Raw genomic sequence first — 17,590 nt, 5'->3', positions numbered from 1 at the left:
TGGAGGTAGTAGAGGTAGTGGAGGTAGTGGGAGTAGTGGAGGTAGTGGGGGTAGTGGAGGTAGTGGGAGTAGTGGAGGTAGTAGAGGTAGTGGAGGTAGTGGGGGTAGTGGAGGTAGTGGGAGTAGTGGAGGTAGTAGAGGTAGTGGAGGTAGTAGAGGTAGTGGAGGTAGTGGGAGTAGTGGAGGTAGTGGGGGTAGTGGAGGTAGTGGGGGTAGTGGAGGTAGTGGGAGTAGTGGAGGTAGTAGAGGTAGTGGAGGTAGTAGAGGTAGTGGAGGTAGTAGAGGTAGTGGAGGTAGTGGAGGTAGTAGAGGTAGTGGAGGTAGTGGGGGTAGTGGAGGTAGTGGGGGTAGTGGAGGTAGTAGAGGTAGTGGAGGTAGTAGAGGTAGTGGAGGTAGTGGGAGTAGTGGAGGTAGTAGAGGTAGTGGAGGTAGTAGAGGTAGTGGAGGTAGTGGGGGTAGTGGAGGTAGTGGGAGTAGTGGAGGTAGTGGAGGTAGTAGAGGTAGTGGAGGTAGTGGGAGTAGTGGAGGTAGTGGGGGTAGTGGAGGTAGTAGAGGTAGTGGAGGTAGTAGAGGTAGTGGAGGTAGTGCGAGTAGTGGAGGTAGTAGAGGTAGTGGAGGTAGTAGAGGTAGTGGGGGTAGTGGGAGTAGTGGATGTAGTAGAGGTAGTGGGGGTAGTAGAGGTAGTGGAGGTAGTGCGAGTAGTGGAGGTAGTAGAGGTAGTGGAGGTAGTAGAGGTAGTGGGGGTAGTGGGAGTAGTGGATGTAGTAGAGGTAGTGGGGGTAGTGGGGGTAGTGGAGGTAGTAGAGGTAGTGGAGGTAGTAGAGGTAGTGGAGGTAGTGGGAGTAGTGGAGGTAGTAGAGGTAGTGGAGGTAGTGGGGGTAGTGGAGGTAGTGGGAGTAGTGGAGGTAGTAGAGGTAGTGGAGGTAGTAGAGGTAGTGGAGGTAGTGGGAGTAGTGGAGGTAGTGGGGGTAGTGGAGGTAGTGGGGGTAGTGGAGGTAGTGGGAGTAGTGGAGGTAGTAGAGGTAGTGGAGGTAGTAGAGGTAGTGGAGGTAGTAGAGGTAGTGGAGGTAGTGGAGGTAGTAGAGGTAGTGGAGGTAGTGGGGGTAGTGGAGGTAGTGGGGGTAGTGGAGGTAGTAGAGGTAGTGGAGGTAGTAGAGGTAGTGGAGGTAGTGGGAGTAGTGGAGGTAGTAGAGGTAGTGGAGGTAGTAGAGGTAGTGGAGGTAGTGGGGGTAGTGGAGGTAGTGGGAGTAGTGGAGGTAGTGGAGGTAGTAGAGGTAGTGGAGGTAGTGGGAGTAGTGGAGGTAGTGGGGGTAGTGGAGGTAGTGGGGGTAGTGGAGGTAGTAGAGGTAGTGGAGGTAGTAGAGGTAGTGGAGGTAGTGCGAGTAGTGGAGGTAGTAGAGGTAGTGGAGGTAGTAGAGGTAGTGGGGGTAGTGGGAGTAGTGGATGTAGTAGAGGTAGTGGGGGTAGTGGGGGTAGTGGAGATAGCGGGGGTAGTGGAGGTAGTGGGAGTAGTGGAGGTAGTGGAGGTAGCCCCACTGTAAGCACCATTCTGTGCCATAGCCACCATCTCTCCCGATCCTTAACCAGCGCCTAGTTTCCATGGGCAGAAATATTTTTTCAGAGACCGTAATCCAGGGTTTTCTGGAATTATCCAACGTTGATGTTCTTGTGTGGCGGGGGCTTGATTAGGGCCCTTTTACCTGGGACATCTACACTGTTTCTTTCACTGCTGACATGGAATAAAGCTCCCGCACAAACCTTGAGTTACGTAAACCAATGCACGTATACAATGCACAACATACAGTACAAGCAAACGCACAGCGAGGAGAGACCTGCAGATGGTAAATCACCTCAGATAATCCCTTGTAAGTCGAATGAAAATAGCCTGAGTGGAGAGGGCAATCAGGCAGAGACGCAGACGGCTATACGTCAGGATCTAACCCCTGTGTCCTTCTGTGTGTGTGTGTGTGTGTTTGTGTGTGAGAGAGACTGTGTGTCCATGTGACAAGAGAGCAGGACTGAGGGGGGGTCTCCAGGGTACTTATTACAGATGCCTCCGCATTACATGAACATACATTTCATATTACACTGCACAAGCTATTCATACAACAGTCCAGAAAAAAATCACTTATTATGGTGTTTATGTTGAGTGGTGTTCAGACTTTGTCCGACTGTGTCAGAGAGCTGAATATTTGCAGTTTGCATAACCCTGTTGAAAGGCATATGCTTTTTTTTAAGCACTAGAAAATCCAATCATCACTAGTATGTCATGCAATAGAGCCAAAGACTATGAACTATTGGGAAGGTCAAGTTGGCATATTGACATTTAAAGTGTTGATTGATTCCCAGTGTCAACTCCTGCATTGAGTAACATGCAATTAATGTGTTTTATTATTCATTATTATTATACATTTTTTATTTTATTTTGCCTTTGTTATTATTTTTATTTATTTCTTTACTTTTGTTTTTTTCTTCTTTACTATTGTAAACTGACTAACACATACACAAACAATTAAAATACTTGTTCTTTGATCCCTGTCTGTCATATTGTGAATTATCATAAATAAAGTATATATAAAAAATATTTAAAAAAATAAGAAGAAGAAATAAATAAATAATAAAGGCTAAAAAAAAAATATATATATATATATAATTTAAAAAAAGAGTCATTTAGTTGTGCATGTTGGGCTCTGTAGCACTCTGAGATTCATTTAAATGAAAAGTGCTTTACAAATAAAAATACATTCTTATTATTTATTATAATAATACATGCTCATTACATGCATAGCCTCCTGTCAAATAAACCTCAGTATTCACAAGAAGTGAGGTTTCAGCAACAAAAGCACTTGGTTGAAAAGTCACGAGACAAACGACACAAACCCTTATGAATGATGTTCACTTTCAGTTTGGTACCGGACATGAACTGCGGTCTCCTGGGTTAAAGTCCTATTTGTTTGACCCATCTCTTTTATGTCCATCATGTGTGGACTATTTCATCAGAAAAGACAATGGGTCAGTTTGTTCAGTCAAATACAATCTGATCAAATCAATGCATGTGTATTGGTAATGTGTTGGTAGAGCTTTAAAGCACAAATATCACCCATCTCGTCCTCTTCACAGTGTGTCTAATTATTCACTCGTTATCTCAATTCCCTGATGCAATGTGATGTGAAAAGAATGATAGCATTAGGCTAATGCTAACCATTAGCATGCATAATGTTAAAATAGGCTCTGTCTATCTATCTATCTATCTCTCTATATATATATCTCTATCTATCTATCTCTCTATCTATATCTCTATCTATCTATCCCTCTATCTCTCTATATATCTCTATCTCTATCTATCTATCTCTCTATATATATCTCTATCTCTCTATCTATCTCTCTATATATATCTCTATCTCTCTATCTCTCTATCTCTCTATATATCTATATCTCTATCTATCTGTCTATCTCTCTATCTCTCTATCTATCTATCTCTCTATCTATATATCTCTCTATCTCTTTATCTATCTATCTATCTATCTATCTCTCTATCTCTTTATCTATCTATCTCTCTATCTCTCTATCTATCTCTCTATATCTTTATCTATCTATCTCTCTATCTCTCTATCTATCTATCCATCTATCTGTCTATCTCTCTGTCTGATATCAAAAACCATATAACCACAGCTGGTATAACATGTTATCACTCAGATGAAACCATGCGCGCGCACACACACACACACACACACACACACACACACGTACACACACATACTAGGATATGTTAGATAGCTACTCACCGGTGTCTGTCATGGCTGCTGGTCGACACGTTCTCTACTGGCTGGCTCACTGCCTCTGCCGGCTAGCACCGTGTCCGTGTGTGTGTGTGTGTGTGTGTGTGTGTGTGTGTGTGTGTGTGTGTGTGTGTGTGTGTGTGCGTGTGTGTGTGTGTGTTTGTGTGCGTGGGGTTTGTGGCTATCAGAGGAGTGACCCTCCCTTCTTAAGGTCAGGTGTACCCCAACTCTGTCTCTCTCTGTCTGTCTGTGTGTTTTTCTCTCCTCCTCCTTCTCGCTCTCTCAATCCCACTATCCGTCTCTCTCTATCATCCCCCCCTCCATCCACCCCCCCTCTCCTCCCAGCAGCCACTGCGGCTGCGTTCTCTCTCTCTGCTGATTTGCTCCCAGCATTGATGCGCTTCTCTCTCTCTCTTTCTATAAAAGCATGTGATAACCAACAAGTAATGATAATAATACATATTTTAATTATAAATCCTTTATAACAGTGCACATTTATAATATTCTACCCAGTCACAAGAAACAAGCCTCAGAAATATTTGGTCAAGGAATATTTAGCTCTGGCCAAGCCGTGTGTCAGACCGGTCCGGTGTCTGTCAGACCCGGTGTCTGAGCCGGTGTCAGACCCGGTGTCAGACCCGGTGTCTCACCCGGTGTCTGACCCGGTGTCTGACCCGGTGTCTGAGCCGGTGTCAGACCTCGTGTCAGACCCGGTGTCTGAGCCGGTGTCTGACCCGGTGTCAGACAGACCCGGTGTCTGAGCCGGTGTCAGACCCGGTGTCAGACCCGGTGTCTCACCCGGTGTCTCACCCGGTGTCTGAGCCGGTGTCAGACCTCGTGTCAGACCCGGTGTCTGAGCCGGTGTCTGACCCGGTGTCAGACAGACCCGGTGTCTGAGCCGGTGTCTCACCCGGTGTCTGACCCGGTGTCTGAGCCGGTGTCAGACCCGGTGTCTGAGCCGGTGTCTGACCCGGTCTCTCACCCGGTGTCTGACCCGGTGTCTGAGCCGGTGTCTGAGCCGGTGTCAGACCCGGTGTCTGAGCCGGTGTCTGAGCCGGTGTCTGACCCGGTCTCTCACCCGGTGTCTGACCCGGTGTCTGTCAGACCCGGTGTCTGAGCCGGTGTCAGACCCGGTGTCTGACCCGGTCTCTCACCCGGTGTCTGACCCGGTGTCTGTCAGACCCGGTGTCTGAGCCGGTGTCAGACCCGGTGTCTGACCCGGTCTCTCACCCGGTGTCTGACCCGGTGTCTGAGCCGGTGTCTGAGCCGGTGTCAGACCCGGTGTCTGAGCCGGTGTCAGACCCGGTGTCTGACCCGGTGTCTGACCCGGTGTCTGAGCCGGTGTCAGACCCGGTGTCTGAGCCGGTGTCTGACCCGGTCTCTCACCCGGTGTCTGACCCGGTGTCTGAGCCGGTGTCTGAGCCGGTGTCAGACCCGGTGTCTGACCCGGTCTCTCACCCGGTGTCTGACCCGGTGTCTGTCAGACCCGGTGTCTGAGCCGGTGTCAGACCCGGTGTCTGACCCGGTCTCTCACCCGGTGTCTGACCCGGTGTCTGAGCCGGTGTCTGAGCCGGTGTCAGACCCGGTGTCTGACCCGGTGTCAGACCCGGTGTCTGAGCCGGTGTCTGAGCCGGTGTCAGACCCGGTGTCTGACCCGGTGTCTGACCCGGTGTCTGAGCCGGTGTCAGACCCGGTGTCTGAGCCGGTGTCTGAGCCGGTGTCAGACCCGGTGTCTGAGCCGGTGTCAGACCCGGTGTCTGACCCGGTGTCAGACCCGGTGTCTGAGCCGGTGTCAGACCCGGTGTCTGAGCCGGTGTCAGACCCGGTGTCTGACCCGGTGTCTGAGCCGGTGTCTGACCCGGTGTCTGACCCGGTGTCTGACCCGGTGTCAGACTGGCTCAGTGTGAGCATTTCTCCCTGTGTGTACCCCGTGACATGATACTTCTTGCAGACCCTGTATCTAGTTCAATCAGGGAGAGACCGTTTAGATAAAGACAGGATGCATGTTTATTGTTAACAGATGATATGAAATGATGAAGTCTCAGTCTTTGGCGCTTGGACTCTACGGGGAGATTTGCAATTGAGGGCCGACGCCCCGATCAACAACCAGATAGACCCCCCCGTGGAGTCCAGACCTGGTGCTGATGAGCTGATGGAATGATGAGTTGATGAAGCTGATGGATCCGTGGAGACTGGGCGGAGATGGGGAGGTGGAGGAGATGGGGAGGTGGAGGAGATGGGGAGGTAGAGGAGATGGGGAGGTGGAGGAGATGGGGAGGAGAAGGAGTTTGGGAGGTGGAGGAGATGGGGAGGTGGAGGAGATGGGGAGGTAGAGGAGATGGGGAGGTGGAGGAGATGGGGAGGAGGAGGAGTTTGGGAGGTGGAGGAGATGGGGAGGTGGAGGGGTGCGTAACAGCAGCATGAAAGAACTGAAGACAGTCATATTTAAATGAGACAGCACCAAGATGATTGGCTAGCCGTGTCATTGTTTCCTTGTGCTGATTGGATAGAGGGGATCAGCTGATCTGCACAGCTGGTGTCATGATTGACGGTGCAGAACAATGACAGCAAGTAAACAATGAGTGAGCATGCTGAGGAATGATTGGCAGGAATGTGAGGAATAGATGGCGGGCTGAGGGGTCTGGTCTTCCTGTCTGAACTTGCACTAGAGCTTTATTTCCATCTCTAACTTCACCTCAGCTACAGTGAATATTTATTCATACATGTCAGCATCTTCACTTGTGACCCAATTCAGCCTCCACATATTCAGTTTCTTTCCTCTGCCCTGTGAATGCCTCTCGTCCTCTACATGCCTTTTTAATAAGCCCCGTCCTGCCACAGTTATGGCCTTTAGTCTCTTTAGAACGGCTCTCATTAGGGGGCGTGAGTCTTCCCATTGCACCTGTAACCGCTGTGGCCTCACATGGTGAACGCTTGCCGCCCCGACACGTTCGTGGGCCATCTCAGAAGCCTTTGCAAAAGTAAGATCATTTTAAATATTTAGCTTTTTATAGAGGCTGAAATAACCAGAGTAACAAAAAAAAAGAAACACATAAAAATGTCAAAAAGCTGAATTACAGAAACTTAACTTATTGCATACCCAAACTAAAGAAGGTGTATCTTTGCAACCAAAACGTCTATTAGAATAATGTTGGTGTTAAAATAAATAGCAACTCTTGTGAGATATTATACCACTAATAAATACATTTAAAATATATATATATATATATATATATATATATATATATATATATATATATATATATATATATATCACAAATGAAAGGTTTCAGGTTTGCCTAAAAAAACAAGGCCGTTTCAGGATGATCATCTAACTCTTCAGTGATAGCACAATATGTGAACAGTCTCTCTGCCAAGTTTTACTTTGCAGAACAGAATTAGAGAGTTTTTAGTAAAGAAAGTTTAGGCGAGGTCTTCAAAATGGGCATCTGGGCACAATGTGTGCCATTTGAATTTTCTCATGTAGCAAACTCTATATTTCACTTGTATATTACTATTGATGTTCAATACATACAAATACAGCTGTTTTTGGGGGAGGGGGGATTCAACCCATTCAAAAAACCACACAAATCAACTGAATGTTGAATCATATGGAACAGACTTTAATTTCAGCAAACTGTAAACATTTGTAACAATACAAAACTGTAAAACTATTTATAATATACAAACTAAAAAAAACATGTAAAACCAATAAACTATTTACATTATACAAAACAAACAAACAAACAGGTAAAGCCAATAAACTATGTACACAATTCTTTCCACCGTTGTACACACGGCTATGAAAGTTCCTCGTGCCACTGCCGGAAGCAGTTCTTCTTGGAGGTGAAGCAGAGGGGAACCTTACACTTCAAGCAGTAAATGGAGGTTTTCACCCGGGTCAGCCCAGCACCAGTGCACCTCTTGCAGTGCTTCCTGGCCTGCGAGTCCGTGCTTTCAAAGAAAGCGGGCAGGCAAGCGGCGGAGGAAGAGGATGGTGACGGGGCCGGAGGGCGGGCTGCCAAGCCTCCAGCGAACTCCAGCATCTCCTTGGCCAACTGCTCCCTGAAGAACTTGTGGGTGAGGGTCTTAGTCTGGGTGGGGTCCGGCCTCAGCTTCCACAGCTCTTTGTGTAAGAGATAGCTGTTCGCCACAGCAATGTCCACAAAGTGGTAAAAGAAAGTCTTGTACCACCTCATCGTCTTGTGGCGGACACTGTAAAAGCCGATCAGGGCGTGGGACAAATCCACACCCCCCATACTACGATTGTAGTCCACGATGGCGTCCGGAACTGGTATGGACTTGCTCTCCCACACCCCAGCCGCCTTCAGCTTCCTCTGCACCGTCTGTCCACTGTAGGCCTTGTGCACCGTGGAGCACACAGTGACCTCTCTGGTGTCCATCCACTTCACAAAGAGGAGGTCGCCACGCCGGATCCAGCGCATGTCCCCCCTCTCAGCCTTTTTGGGCAGGTCGTTGACCCGGGTCTTCGGGATGCCGATCCTTTGTGTGCGGATGGTACCGCAGCAGCCAATGTTCTTTTTCAACAGGTCCGTAAAGAGAGCAGGGCTCGAGTAATGACTGTCAGTGTACAGCAAGTAGCCGCTGCCGAGGAGAGGAAGCGGTAAAAGGTCCATCACTGTCGAGTAGCTCAGACCGCGGCCCGTGGAGGGGGACTCACTTTCCCCCACGTACACATGGAAATTCCACGTATAACCGATGGACACATCAGCCAGCACGAACAGCTTGTAGCCCCACTTTGTTGGCTGGTCCTTGTTGTACGGTTTCATGCAGGCTTTGCTCTGAACCATCCGCTCATCGATGGAAATGTTTCGATACGGCTGGAAGTTAGCTTTGCAAGCGTTCACTATTTCTGTGTACAGGGGCTTTATTTTGAAAAGCCGGTCGTACTCGGCTGTGTTCCATTTCTTTTCGTTTTCCTCGTCCTCTTTTGGGTCGCTGAGGTGAAGCGACCACAAAATGGCCTCAAACCGGTTCCGATTCATGCTGTCGCCTGGGAACTGGAAGCTGTACGGCCATGTCTTCCTCCAGTAGTCAGACCTGTGATGCACGGACACAAGGCCTGTGAAGATGATGATGGCTAGGAAGGTGTAGAAATCCTTCATCGTTAGCACATCCCACTGGAATTTCATGCCGGCTTGTTTCCTTTTGGCAGCATTGGCATTAGTGTTGTCAATTATTTTTCTGACAACAGAATCGGAAAAAAAAAGCTGGAAGAGGCTGAGAGGAGACCACTTTGTGGTACGGACACAGGTGGGGCCCGGGGTCCTGGCCGGCAGGAAGCTGAGCGTGGCAGGTGTTATGCTCTCCTCATCTCGGTCATGCCACCTGTCCACCTCCTCCTCTTCAACCTCCTCCTCCTCCTCCTCCTCCTCCGTAGAGGACAACCTACTCTTGCTAGCTGGAGTTCTCAGTGGAAGAGAGGGGCGTCCTCTCTTCCGCAGAGTGGTCGAGGGAGGTGCTGCTGGGCCTGACTGTTGTGGAGCCGATTGTGGACCTCCTCGCTTCCGTTTTGGCTTTGGGCCCCTTGAAGGTCCTGGGACCCTGGCCTGGGGTGGCTTGTAATCCTCATCCTCATCCTCACTGTAAACACAAATATGGAATACAAATAAATATATGCATTCAGTGGTCTGGTTCTGAAATTGTTATACTTACATAAAAACTATACATAAAAGCAATAAACTGTGTTGGGGAAGTCAAAGCCCCCCCCCCCAAGAGAACATGTTCAGGCATGTCTCTGTGATAAGCATCAGTAGGAGATCTGTAGGTGTGTGATTGCCCCCCCCCCCACAACATGTATAGACAGTACATCAATACATATCACATGTATAAGACAGTACATCAATACATATAACATGTATAGACAGTACATATAACATGTATAGACAGTACATATAACATGTATAGACAGTACATATAACATGTATAGACAGTACATATAACATGTATAGACACCACATATAACATGTATAGACAGTACATATAACATGTATAGACACTACATATAACATGTATAAGACAGTACATATAACATGTATAGACACTACATATAACATGTATAAGACACTACATTTAACATGTAGAGACAGTACATATAACATGTATAGACACTACATATAACATGTATAAGACAGTACATATAACATGTATAGACACTACATATAACATGTATAGACACTACATATAACATGTATAAGACAGTACATATAACATGCATAGACAGTGCATATAACATGTATAGACACCACATATAACATGTATAGACAGTACATATAACATGTATAAGACAGTACATATAACATGTATAGACAGTACATATAACATGTATAGACACTACATATAACATGTATAAGACAGTACATATAACATGTATAGACACTACATATAACATGTATAAGACACTACATTTAACATGTAGAGACAGTACATATAACATGTATAGACACTACATATAACATGTATAAGACAGTACATATAACATGTATAGACACTACATATAACATGTATAGACACTACATATAACATGTATAAGACAGTACATATAACATGCATAGACAGTGCATATAACATGTATAGACACCACATATAACATGTATAAGACACTACATATAACATGTATAGACACCACATATAACATGCATAAGACAGTACATATAACATGTATAAGACACTACATATAACATGTATAGACACCACATATAACATGTATAAGACAGTACATATAACATGTATATACACCACATATAACATGCATAAGACAGTACATATAACATGCATAAGACAGTACATATAACATGTATAGACACCACATATAACATGTATAGACAGTACATATAACATGTATAGACAGTACATATAACATGTATAGACAGTACATATAACATGCATAAGACAGTACATATAACATGTATAGACACCACATATAACATGTATAGACAGTACATATAACATGTATAGACAGTACATATAACATGCATAAGACAGTACATATAACATGCATAAGACAGTACATATAACATGCATAAGACAGTACATATAACATGTATAGACAGTACATATAACATGCATAAGACAGTACATATAACATGTATAGACACCACATATAACATGTATAGACAGTACATATAACATGTATAGACAGTACATATAACATGTATAGACAGTACATATAACATGTATAAGACAGTACATATAACATGTATAGACACCACATATAACATGTATAGACAGTACATATAACATGTATAGACAGTACATATAACATGCATAAGACAGTACATATAACATGCATAAGACAGTACATATAACATGCATAAGACAGTACATATAACATGTATAGACAGTACATATAACATGCATAAGACAGTACATATAACATGTATAGACACCACATATAACATGTATAGACAGTACATATAACATGTATAGACAGTACATATAACATGTATAGACAGTACATATAACATGTATAGACAGTACATATAACATGTATAGACAGTACATATAACATGTATAAGACAGTACATATAACATGTATAGACACCACATATAACATGTATAAGACAGTACATATAACATGTATAGACAGTACATATAACATGTATAAGACAGTACATATAACATGTATAAGACACTACATATGACATGTATAGACAGTACATATAACATGTATAGACACTACATATAACATGTATAGACAGTACATATAACATGTATAAGACACTACATATAACATGTATAGACACTACATATAACATGTATAGACAGTACATATAACATGTATAAGACAGTACATATAACATGTATAGACAGTACATATAACATGTATAGACAGTACACATAACATGTATAAAACAGTACATACAACATGTATAGACAGTACATATAACATGCATAAGACACTACATATAACATGTATAAGACACTATGTATAGACACCACATATAACATGCATAAGACAGTACATATAACATGTATAGACACTACATATAACATGTATAGACAGTACATATAACATGTATAGACAGTACATATAACATGTATAGACACTACATATAACATGTATAGACAGTACATATAACATGTATAGACAGTACATATAACATGCATAAGACAGTACATATAACATGTATAGACAGTACATATAACATGTATAGACAGTACATATAACATGTATAGACACCACATATAACATGCATAAGACAGTACATATAACATGTATAGACAGTACATATAACATGTATAGACAGTACATATAACATGCATAAGACAGTACATATAACATGTATAGACAGTACATATAACATGTATAGACAGTACATATAACATGTATAAGACAGTACATATAACATGTATAGACAGTACATATAACATGCATAAGACAGTACATATAACATGTATAGACAGTACATATAACATGTATAGACAGTACATATAACATGTATAGACAGTACATATAACATGTATAGACAGTACATATAACATGCATAAGACAGTACATATAACATGCATAAGACAGTACATATAACATGCATAAGACACTACATATAACGTGTATAAGACTACATACCTGTCGGATGGTGGGAGGCAGTAATCACAGTCCTCTTGGTCCCACGTGCTCGCGTTAGAGGGGTGAACCAGACCCTCTTCATCCGTCGCTGAATCGTCGCTGAGCACCAACTCTATTTCATAGCCCGAGAAGGTCTGAATCTGTTGTTCTGACATCTTGGTTCCTCTAAAAGGTCTACAAAAGGTCTTACAAGGTTCTACAAAGGAGTGAGCACCAGGAGCTAAAGCTACGGTTGTTGTGAATGAAGACGTTCTCCCCCTGGAGCCAATAGAATCGAGCTGTGACACGCAAAGGAAGATTGACAGCACTTTGAGCCAATAGGCTGTAGATGGGCGTCGTCATTGGTGATCCGATACCCTGATAGGCTTTCCCGTCCCCTGGTCAGAACGGCCATAAAACAGGTTCTGTTCCTTCGTGTTATGGTCCAAGATGGCCGCAGTGGCCTTTTTAACGTGTTGGCCTGTTTGTGTAGGTTCAGCTCACTAGAGACACTCGACAAACTGTCAACTGAACTCAGAAGAGTAATTAGCCAGCTAGCCCCAGGACTTCGGGTTTGGTAGTAGGTAGGTACGGTTTATTTATATTGCACTTATCACAGACAACGGGTCACAAAGTGCAGTCAATTAAAACAAATTGACAATAACAGGGGACAACACATTTAAACAGTTCAAAGAGCAAAGTACAATACACAGTAAAAGATGGTGCAGTAAAAGTGCCGTTTTATTTATGGGAGAAAAGCCCAGGTGAGATTCCCACCCCTTTTTATAAGCTCCGCCCCTTGGCCTGGGTCCTAATCAAAGGCTGCCCGTTGCCTGCCTCACCACATATATGTAATTTCTCCATTTGACAGAAACATTTATTAATGTTAATCAACCAGTTAATAACAGAAGCAGCTTGTCTGGTTCTTCGTGAGCTTCTGGATTCAGAGTTTCAACAAATAACTGATTTAAGAGTTTGAGAAACAGAACTTGAGGAAGAGTTGTAGAGAAATATGGATCGATCATCAACGCCTGAGGAGCCAAGACATATGTTGAAGTTCAGAAACTGAAATGATTTCAAACATGCAGCAGGTTTCAACAGTCTCTGTCTGTAAATGAGGGAACAAAGTTCACTTTCACAGCTCCGCTCCTCTTCCTGGAATGAAGCTCAGCTTGATAAGCCCCTCCCTCTTCCTCCTGCTGTCAATCACAGACAGCTGCACTGTGTCCACATCCTTCCTGGCCCCTCCCCTTCAGATCTACAGCTCTAAAGATGGGTGTAACCAACATGGTGGTGGAGCAATAGAGCTGACACGCCCCGTTCACTGAACCATCACATGTTGTTCAGATCAGAAGTCAAAGCAGAGTCTCTTCTGAGGAAGTGAAACTCAGACACTCGTTGTTACCGAGAGGTGAAATGGAGCTGAAAGGAGTTCAGCTGGACCAGGAGACCTTCTCTTGTTCCATCTGTCTGGATCTCCTGAAGGATCCGGTGGCTATTCCCTGTGGACACAGCTACTGCATGAACTGTATTAAAGACCACTGGGATGAAGAGGACGGGAAGAAGCTCCTCAGCTGCCCTCAGTGTAGGCAGACCTTCACGCCGAGGCCTGTCCTGCTGAAGAACACCATATTGGCAGTTTTAGTGGAGCAGCTGAAGAAGACTGGACTCCAAGCTGCTCCTGCTGATCACTGCTATGCTGGACCTGAAGATGTGGCCTGTGATGTCTGCACTGGGAGGAGACTGAAGGCCTTCAAGTCCTGTCTGGTGTGTCTGGCTTCTTACTGTGAGAAACACCTCCAGCATCATTATGATGCACCTCCATTCAAGAAACACCAGCTGGTGGACCCCTCCAACCAGCTCCAGGAGAACATCTGCTCTCGTCATGACGAGGTGATGAAGATCTTCTGCCGTACTGATCAGCAGTGTATCTGCTACCTCTGCTCTCTGGATGAACATAAAGGCCACGACACCGTCTCAGCTGCAGCAGAAAGGACCGAGAGGCAGAGAGAGCTGGAGGGGAGTCGACTAAACATCCAGCAGAGAATCCAGGACAGAGAGAAAGACCTGAAGCTGCTCCATCAGGAGGTGGAGGCCATCAACCTCTCTGCTGATAAAACAGTGGAGGACAGTGAGAAGATCTTCACTGAGCTGATCCGTCTCATGGAGAACAGAAGCTCTGATGTGAAGCAGCAGGTCAGATCCCAGCAGAGAACTGAAGTGAGTCGAGTCAAAGAGCTTCAGGAGAAGCTGGAGCAGGAGATCACTGAGCTGAAGAGGAACGACGCTGAGCTGAAGCTGCTCTCACACACAGAGGATCTCAACCAGCTTCTCCACCACTACCCCTCACTGTCACCACTCAGTGGGTCTACAGACTCATCCAGCATCAACAGCCGTCCTCTGAGATACTTTGAGGACGTGACGGCGGCTGTTTCAGGACTCAGAGATGAACTACAGGACGTCCTGAGAGACAAGTGGACAAACGTCTCACTGACGGGAACTGAAGTGGATGTTTTACTGTCTGCACCAGAGCCCAAGACCAGAGAAGGATTCTTAAGATGTTCATGTGAACTCACTCTGGATCCAAACACAGCACACACACTGCTGTTATTATCTGATGGGAACAGAAAAGCAACTTTAATGAAGGAACATCAGTCTTATTCTCATCACCCAGACAGGTTCAGTGAATGGTTTCCTCAGGTCCTGAGTAGAGAGAGTCTGACTGGACGTTGTTACTGGGAGGTGGAGTGGAGAGGAGGAGGAGTTTGTGTAGCAGTTTCATACAAGAACATCATGAGAACAGGGGGTGAATGTCTGTTTGGATCCAATAATAAATCTTGGGCGTTACGTTGTAACAATAACAGTTTTACATTTCTTCACAACGAAGTCCACACCCCCGTCTCTGGTCCTCGGTCCTCCAGACTAGGAGTGTACCTGGATCACAGAGCAGGTTTTCTGTCCTTCTACAGCGTCTCTGGAACCATGACTCTCCTCCACAGAGTCCAGACCACATTCACTCAGCCTCTCTATGCTGGACTTGGGTTTTATTATTCTTATGGAGTCACTGCTGAGTTATGTAAACTCAAATAGACAGAAGTGATTTAAGGGACAGCTGGTTAAAGTCTGGGTTTTAATTCTTAAGCTTATTTTGTTTCCATCATTGTTGCTGAGAGCAGACTTTTCTCCACCTGTCAATCAAACCTTGTGGGCGGTGCTTGTTCATCTTGTTGCTGTGTAAATGTCTGAGCTCCTTCCTCTGTGTGTTTATGGAGGCTCTCACTGCTCATGATGATCTTTGTTTACCTGAACTCATATTCATCTGCAGGAAAATGTAAAATGCTGTGAGCTCTAAATGTTTGATGCATGTTGTTGTTGATGTATTTGTTAATGTCTCTTCCTCTGCATGGGTCTTAAAGAGAGAAAGAAGAGATTCTTTATTCTAGATATTTAGTTCTTACTGCTTTTTGCAAAGTGTTCTATCATTTCATTTGTGTTCATTAATTTGAGAGATTAAATGTTGTTGTTGTCGTCCGAATCAACATACACATGATGCACTATGTTGTGTTATAAAATATCATAATCAATAAGGACATCTTTCATTATTCTTTTACATAACTGATATTCTGGTCAAACGCATTGAACAGGTTTACATGATGAATAAAGTATAATAAAGTACTTTCTTCTTGTCTTATTTTCATGGTTTCATACAAAGCTAATGTATAACATATTAAACTAATATGAGAGAATAACTGAGGCAGTTTTCCTCCTGAAACACCACAAAGTCCAGAGTTCATGTTGAGAGCAGAAGAACATGAACATTTCACTTTGATTTTTGTTGTGATTTTGTGGGTTGACTTTTGGTTTCCTTTGACATTGATTTAGTTTTCTACAAATTACACAATGACGATATCAGTAAATCAATAAAGAATATTTAGTGTATCGACATCTCCCTTAGTTTTTGGAAGCAGTGAAGTTCACAGCAGTTAATTTAATACAAATTATGAAATGGAAAATGAACTAAAATAATTCACAGTCAGTCGTGGAGTTCTTAAGCATCGCTCACTGCCAGAGGAGGAACAACAGAGGCCAGTGGATCTCTGCAGCCTCTGCTCTCTGTCCAGCAGGGGGGGTGCTTCCACCTTGATGTGCTCATGGGGGACAGTCATAAGGACCGGGTTCTCCACACCACACCACACCGTATGGCACTGGGCTTACATTCACTTACTTTAATGTGGAAATAGCTATACATGGCCAAATAAAAGTCTCATTTTGAGGGAAAAAATGTTTAGTTATCAATTGTGTAAATTAAACTACATTTGATAAAATGTTGATGTATATGAAGAGTGAAACCAAAACATATCCACAAGCTTAATTTAGTGGCCCCTGACTGTAGTTCATTGGGCCTCTTAGAGGTCTTAAGGCCGAAATGCTTTTCCCATCACTGTTGCACACTAAACCAGCTGGAGCAGCAGGATTAGTCCACCTCCACAAGCTTGTCCTGGACTACCAAATGAACCATTTCATGGATGAAGAACACTACACTACACAGCACTACAGTCGCAGCGCAGTTGGCTTATAAAATGTGGACTTGGTCTGTGACTATGTATAGAGATGGACACTCGTGAGTATCAAACAGTTTGATATTTGACAGTCTGATGCCATGCATGGAGACTGTCTTCTTCTATACTAAAGGGAGTGTGCTACCCTCCGGCTAACTAAATTACTACAGCAGACAATCTAATTATGCTCAGGTTCCATCAGTGTACACACATCACTTTGTACACACACATTCTGAGGCATTGAAGATCTATTTGGTTGGAATAATAAGCTATTGGACTGGTACGCTCGATCAACGCAGTGTAAATCAACTAGGAATCATCCTTAGAGGGGATCTCCACTGATCGTACACGGCGAAGTCTGTTTCCAGGTGTTGGGGGAGTACAACTGCATAGTGTTAAAGTTAAATGTTACAGCTAACTATTTTGGATGTATTGTTTATGTTGTTGTTATTGTTGGCGGGTGGGTGGGTGTCATGGACGAGATACGATGGACAATATGGGCTACCATGTAAATATCGGCTCAGTCGGCTACTTTATTTATATAAAACCATAAAACAATACACTGCACAACGATAAGGAAGCACAACGAACACAAGTCATTTGCACCAGAGTTCTGGTGATGGAGGGTCCCGGCCCCGGAGGGGGGCCCGAGCCCGGAGCTCTGCAGCCGGACGATAACGGTC

The 17,590-nt window shown here is 44.3% G+C and overlaps 2 protein-coding genes across 2 annotated transcripts; one reads left to right on the top strand and one right to left on the bottom strand.

The window, feature by feature from the left end:
* Window positions 1-7,381: 7,381 nt before the first annotated feature.
* On the bottom strand, window positions 7,382-12,628 carry LOC117743945 (piggyBac transposable element-derived protein 4-like). The gene is made up of 2 exons (XM_034551933.1): window positions 12,370-12,628; window positions 7,382-9,383 (listed from the first exon to the last, which is right to left on the bottom strand). The coding sequence occupies exons 1-2, from the start codon at window positions 12,522-12,524 to the stop codon at window positions 7,580-7,582; spliced, it is 1,959 nt and encodes a 652-aa protein (XP_034407824.1). The 5' UTR covers window positions 12,525-12,628; the 3' UTR covers window positions 7,382-7,579.
* Window positions 12,629-12,772: 144 nt separating this feature from the next.
* Window positions 12,773-16,024, top strand: LOC117743946 (tripartite motif-containing protein 16-like). Its single transcript, XM_034551934.1, has 2 exons — window positions 12,773-12,932; window positions 13,561-16,024. Exon 2 carries the CDS (start codon window positions 13,765-13,767, stop codon window positions 15,436-15,438), a length of 1,674 nt encoding a protein of 557 aa, XP_034407825.1. The 5' UTR covers window positions 12,773-12,932; window positions 13,561-13,764; the 3' UTR covers window positions 15,439-16,024.
* Window positions 16,025-17,590: the final 1,566 nt, after the last annotated feature.

Source organism: Cyclopterus lumpus, chromosome 15 (assembly GCF_009769545.1).
Source record: "Cyclopterus lumpus isolate fCycLum1 chromosome 15, fCycLum1.pri, whole genome shotgun sequence".
Lineage (NCBI taxonomy): Eukaryota > Metazoa > Chordata > Actinopteri > Perciformes > Cyclopteridae > Cyclopterus > Cyclopterus lumpus.
The sequence above is the reverse complement of the archived record's forward strand: the minus strand, read 5'-3'. Positions and strand labels throughout refer to the sequence as shown.

Excerpts from the sequence above, each read along its gene's own strand:
- LOC117743945 (XM_034551933.1), bottom strand. The coding sequence starts at position 12,524 with ATGTCAGAACAACAGATTCAGACCTTCTCGGGCTATGAAATAGAGTTG. Across the intron at positions 9,384-12,369 it reads TGCCTCCCACCATCCGACAG|TGAGGATGAGGATGAGGATT; the intron begins GTATGTAGTCTT and ends TTGTGTTTACAG.
- LOC117743946 (XM_034551934.1), top strand. The coding sequence starts at position 13,765 with ATGGAGCTGAAAGGAGTTCAGCTGGACCAGGAGACCTTCTCTTGTTCC.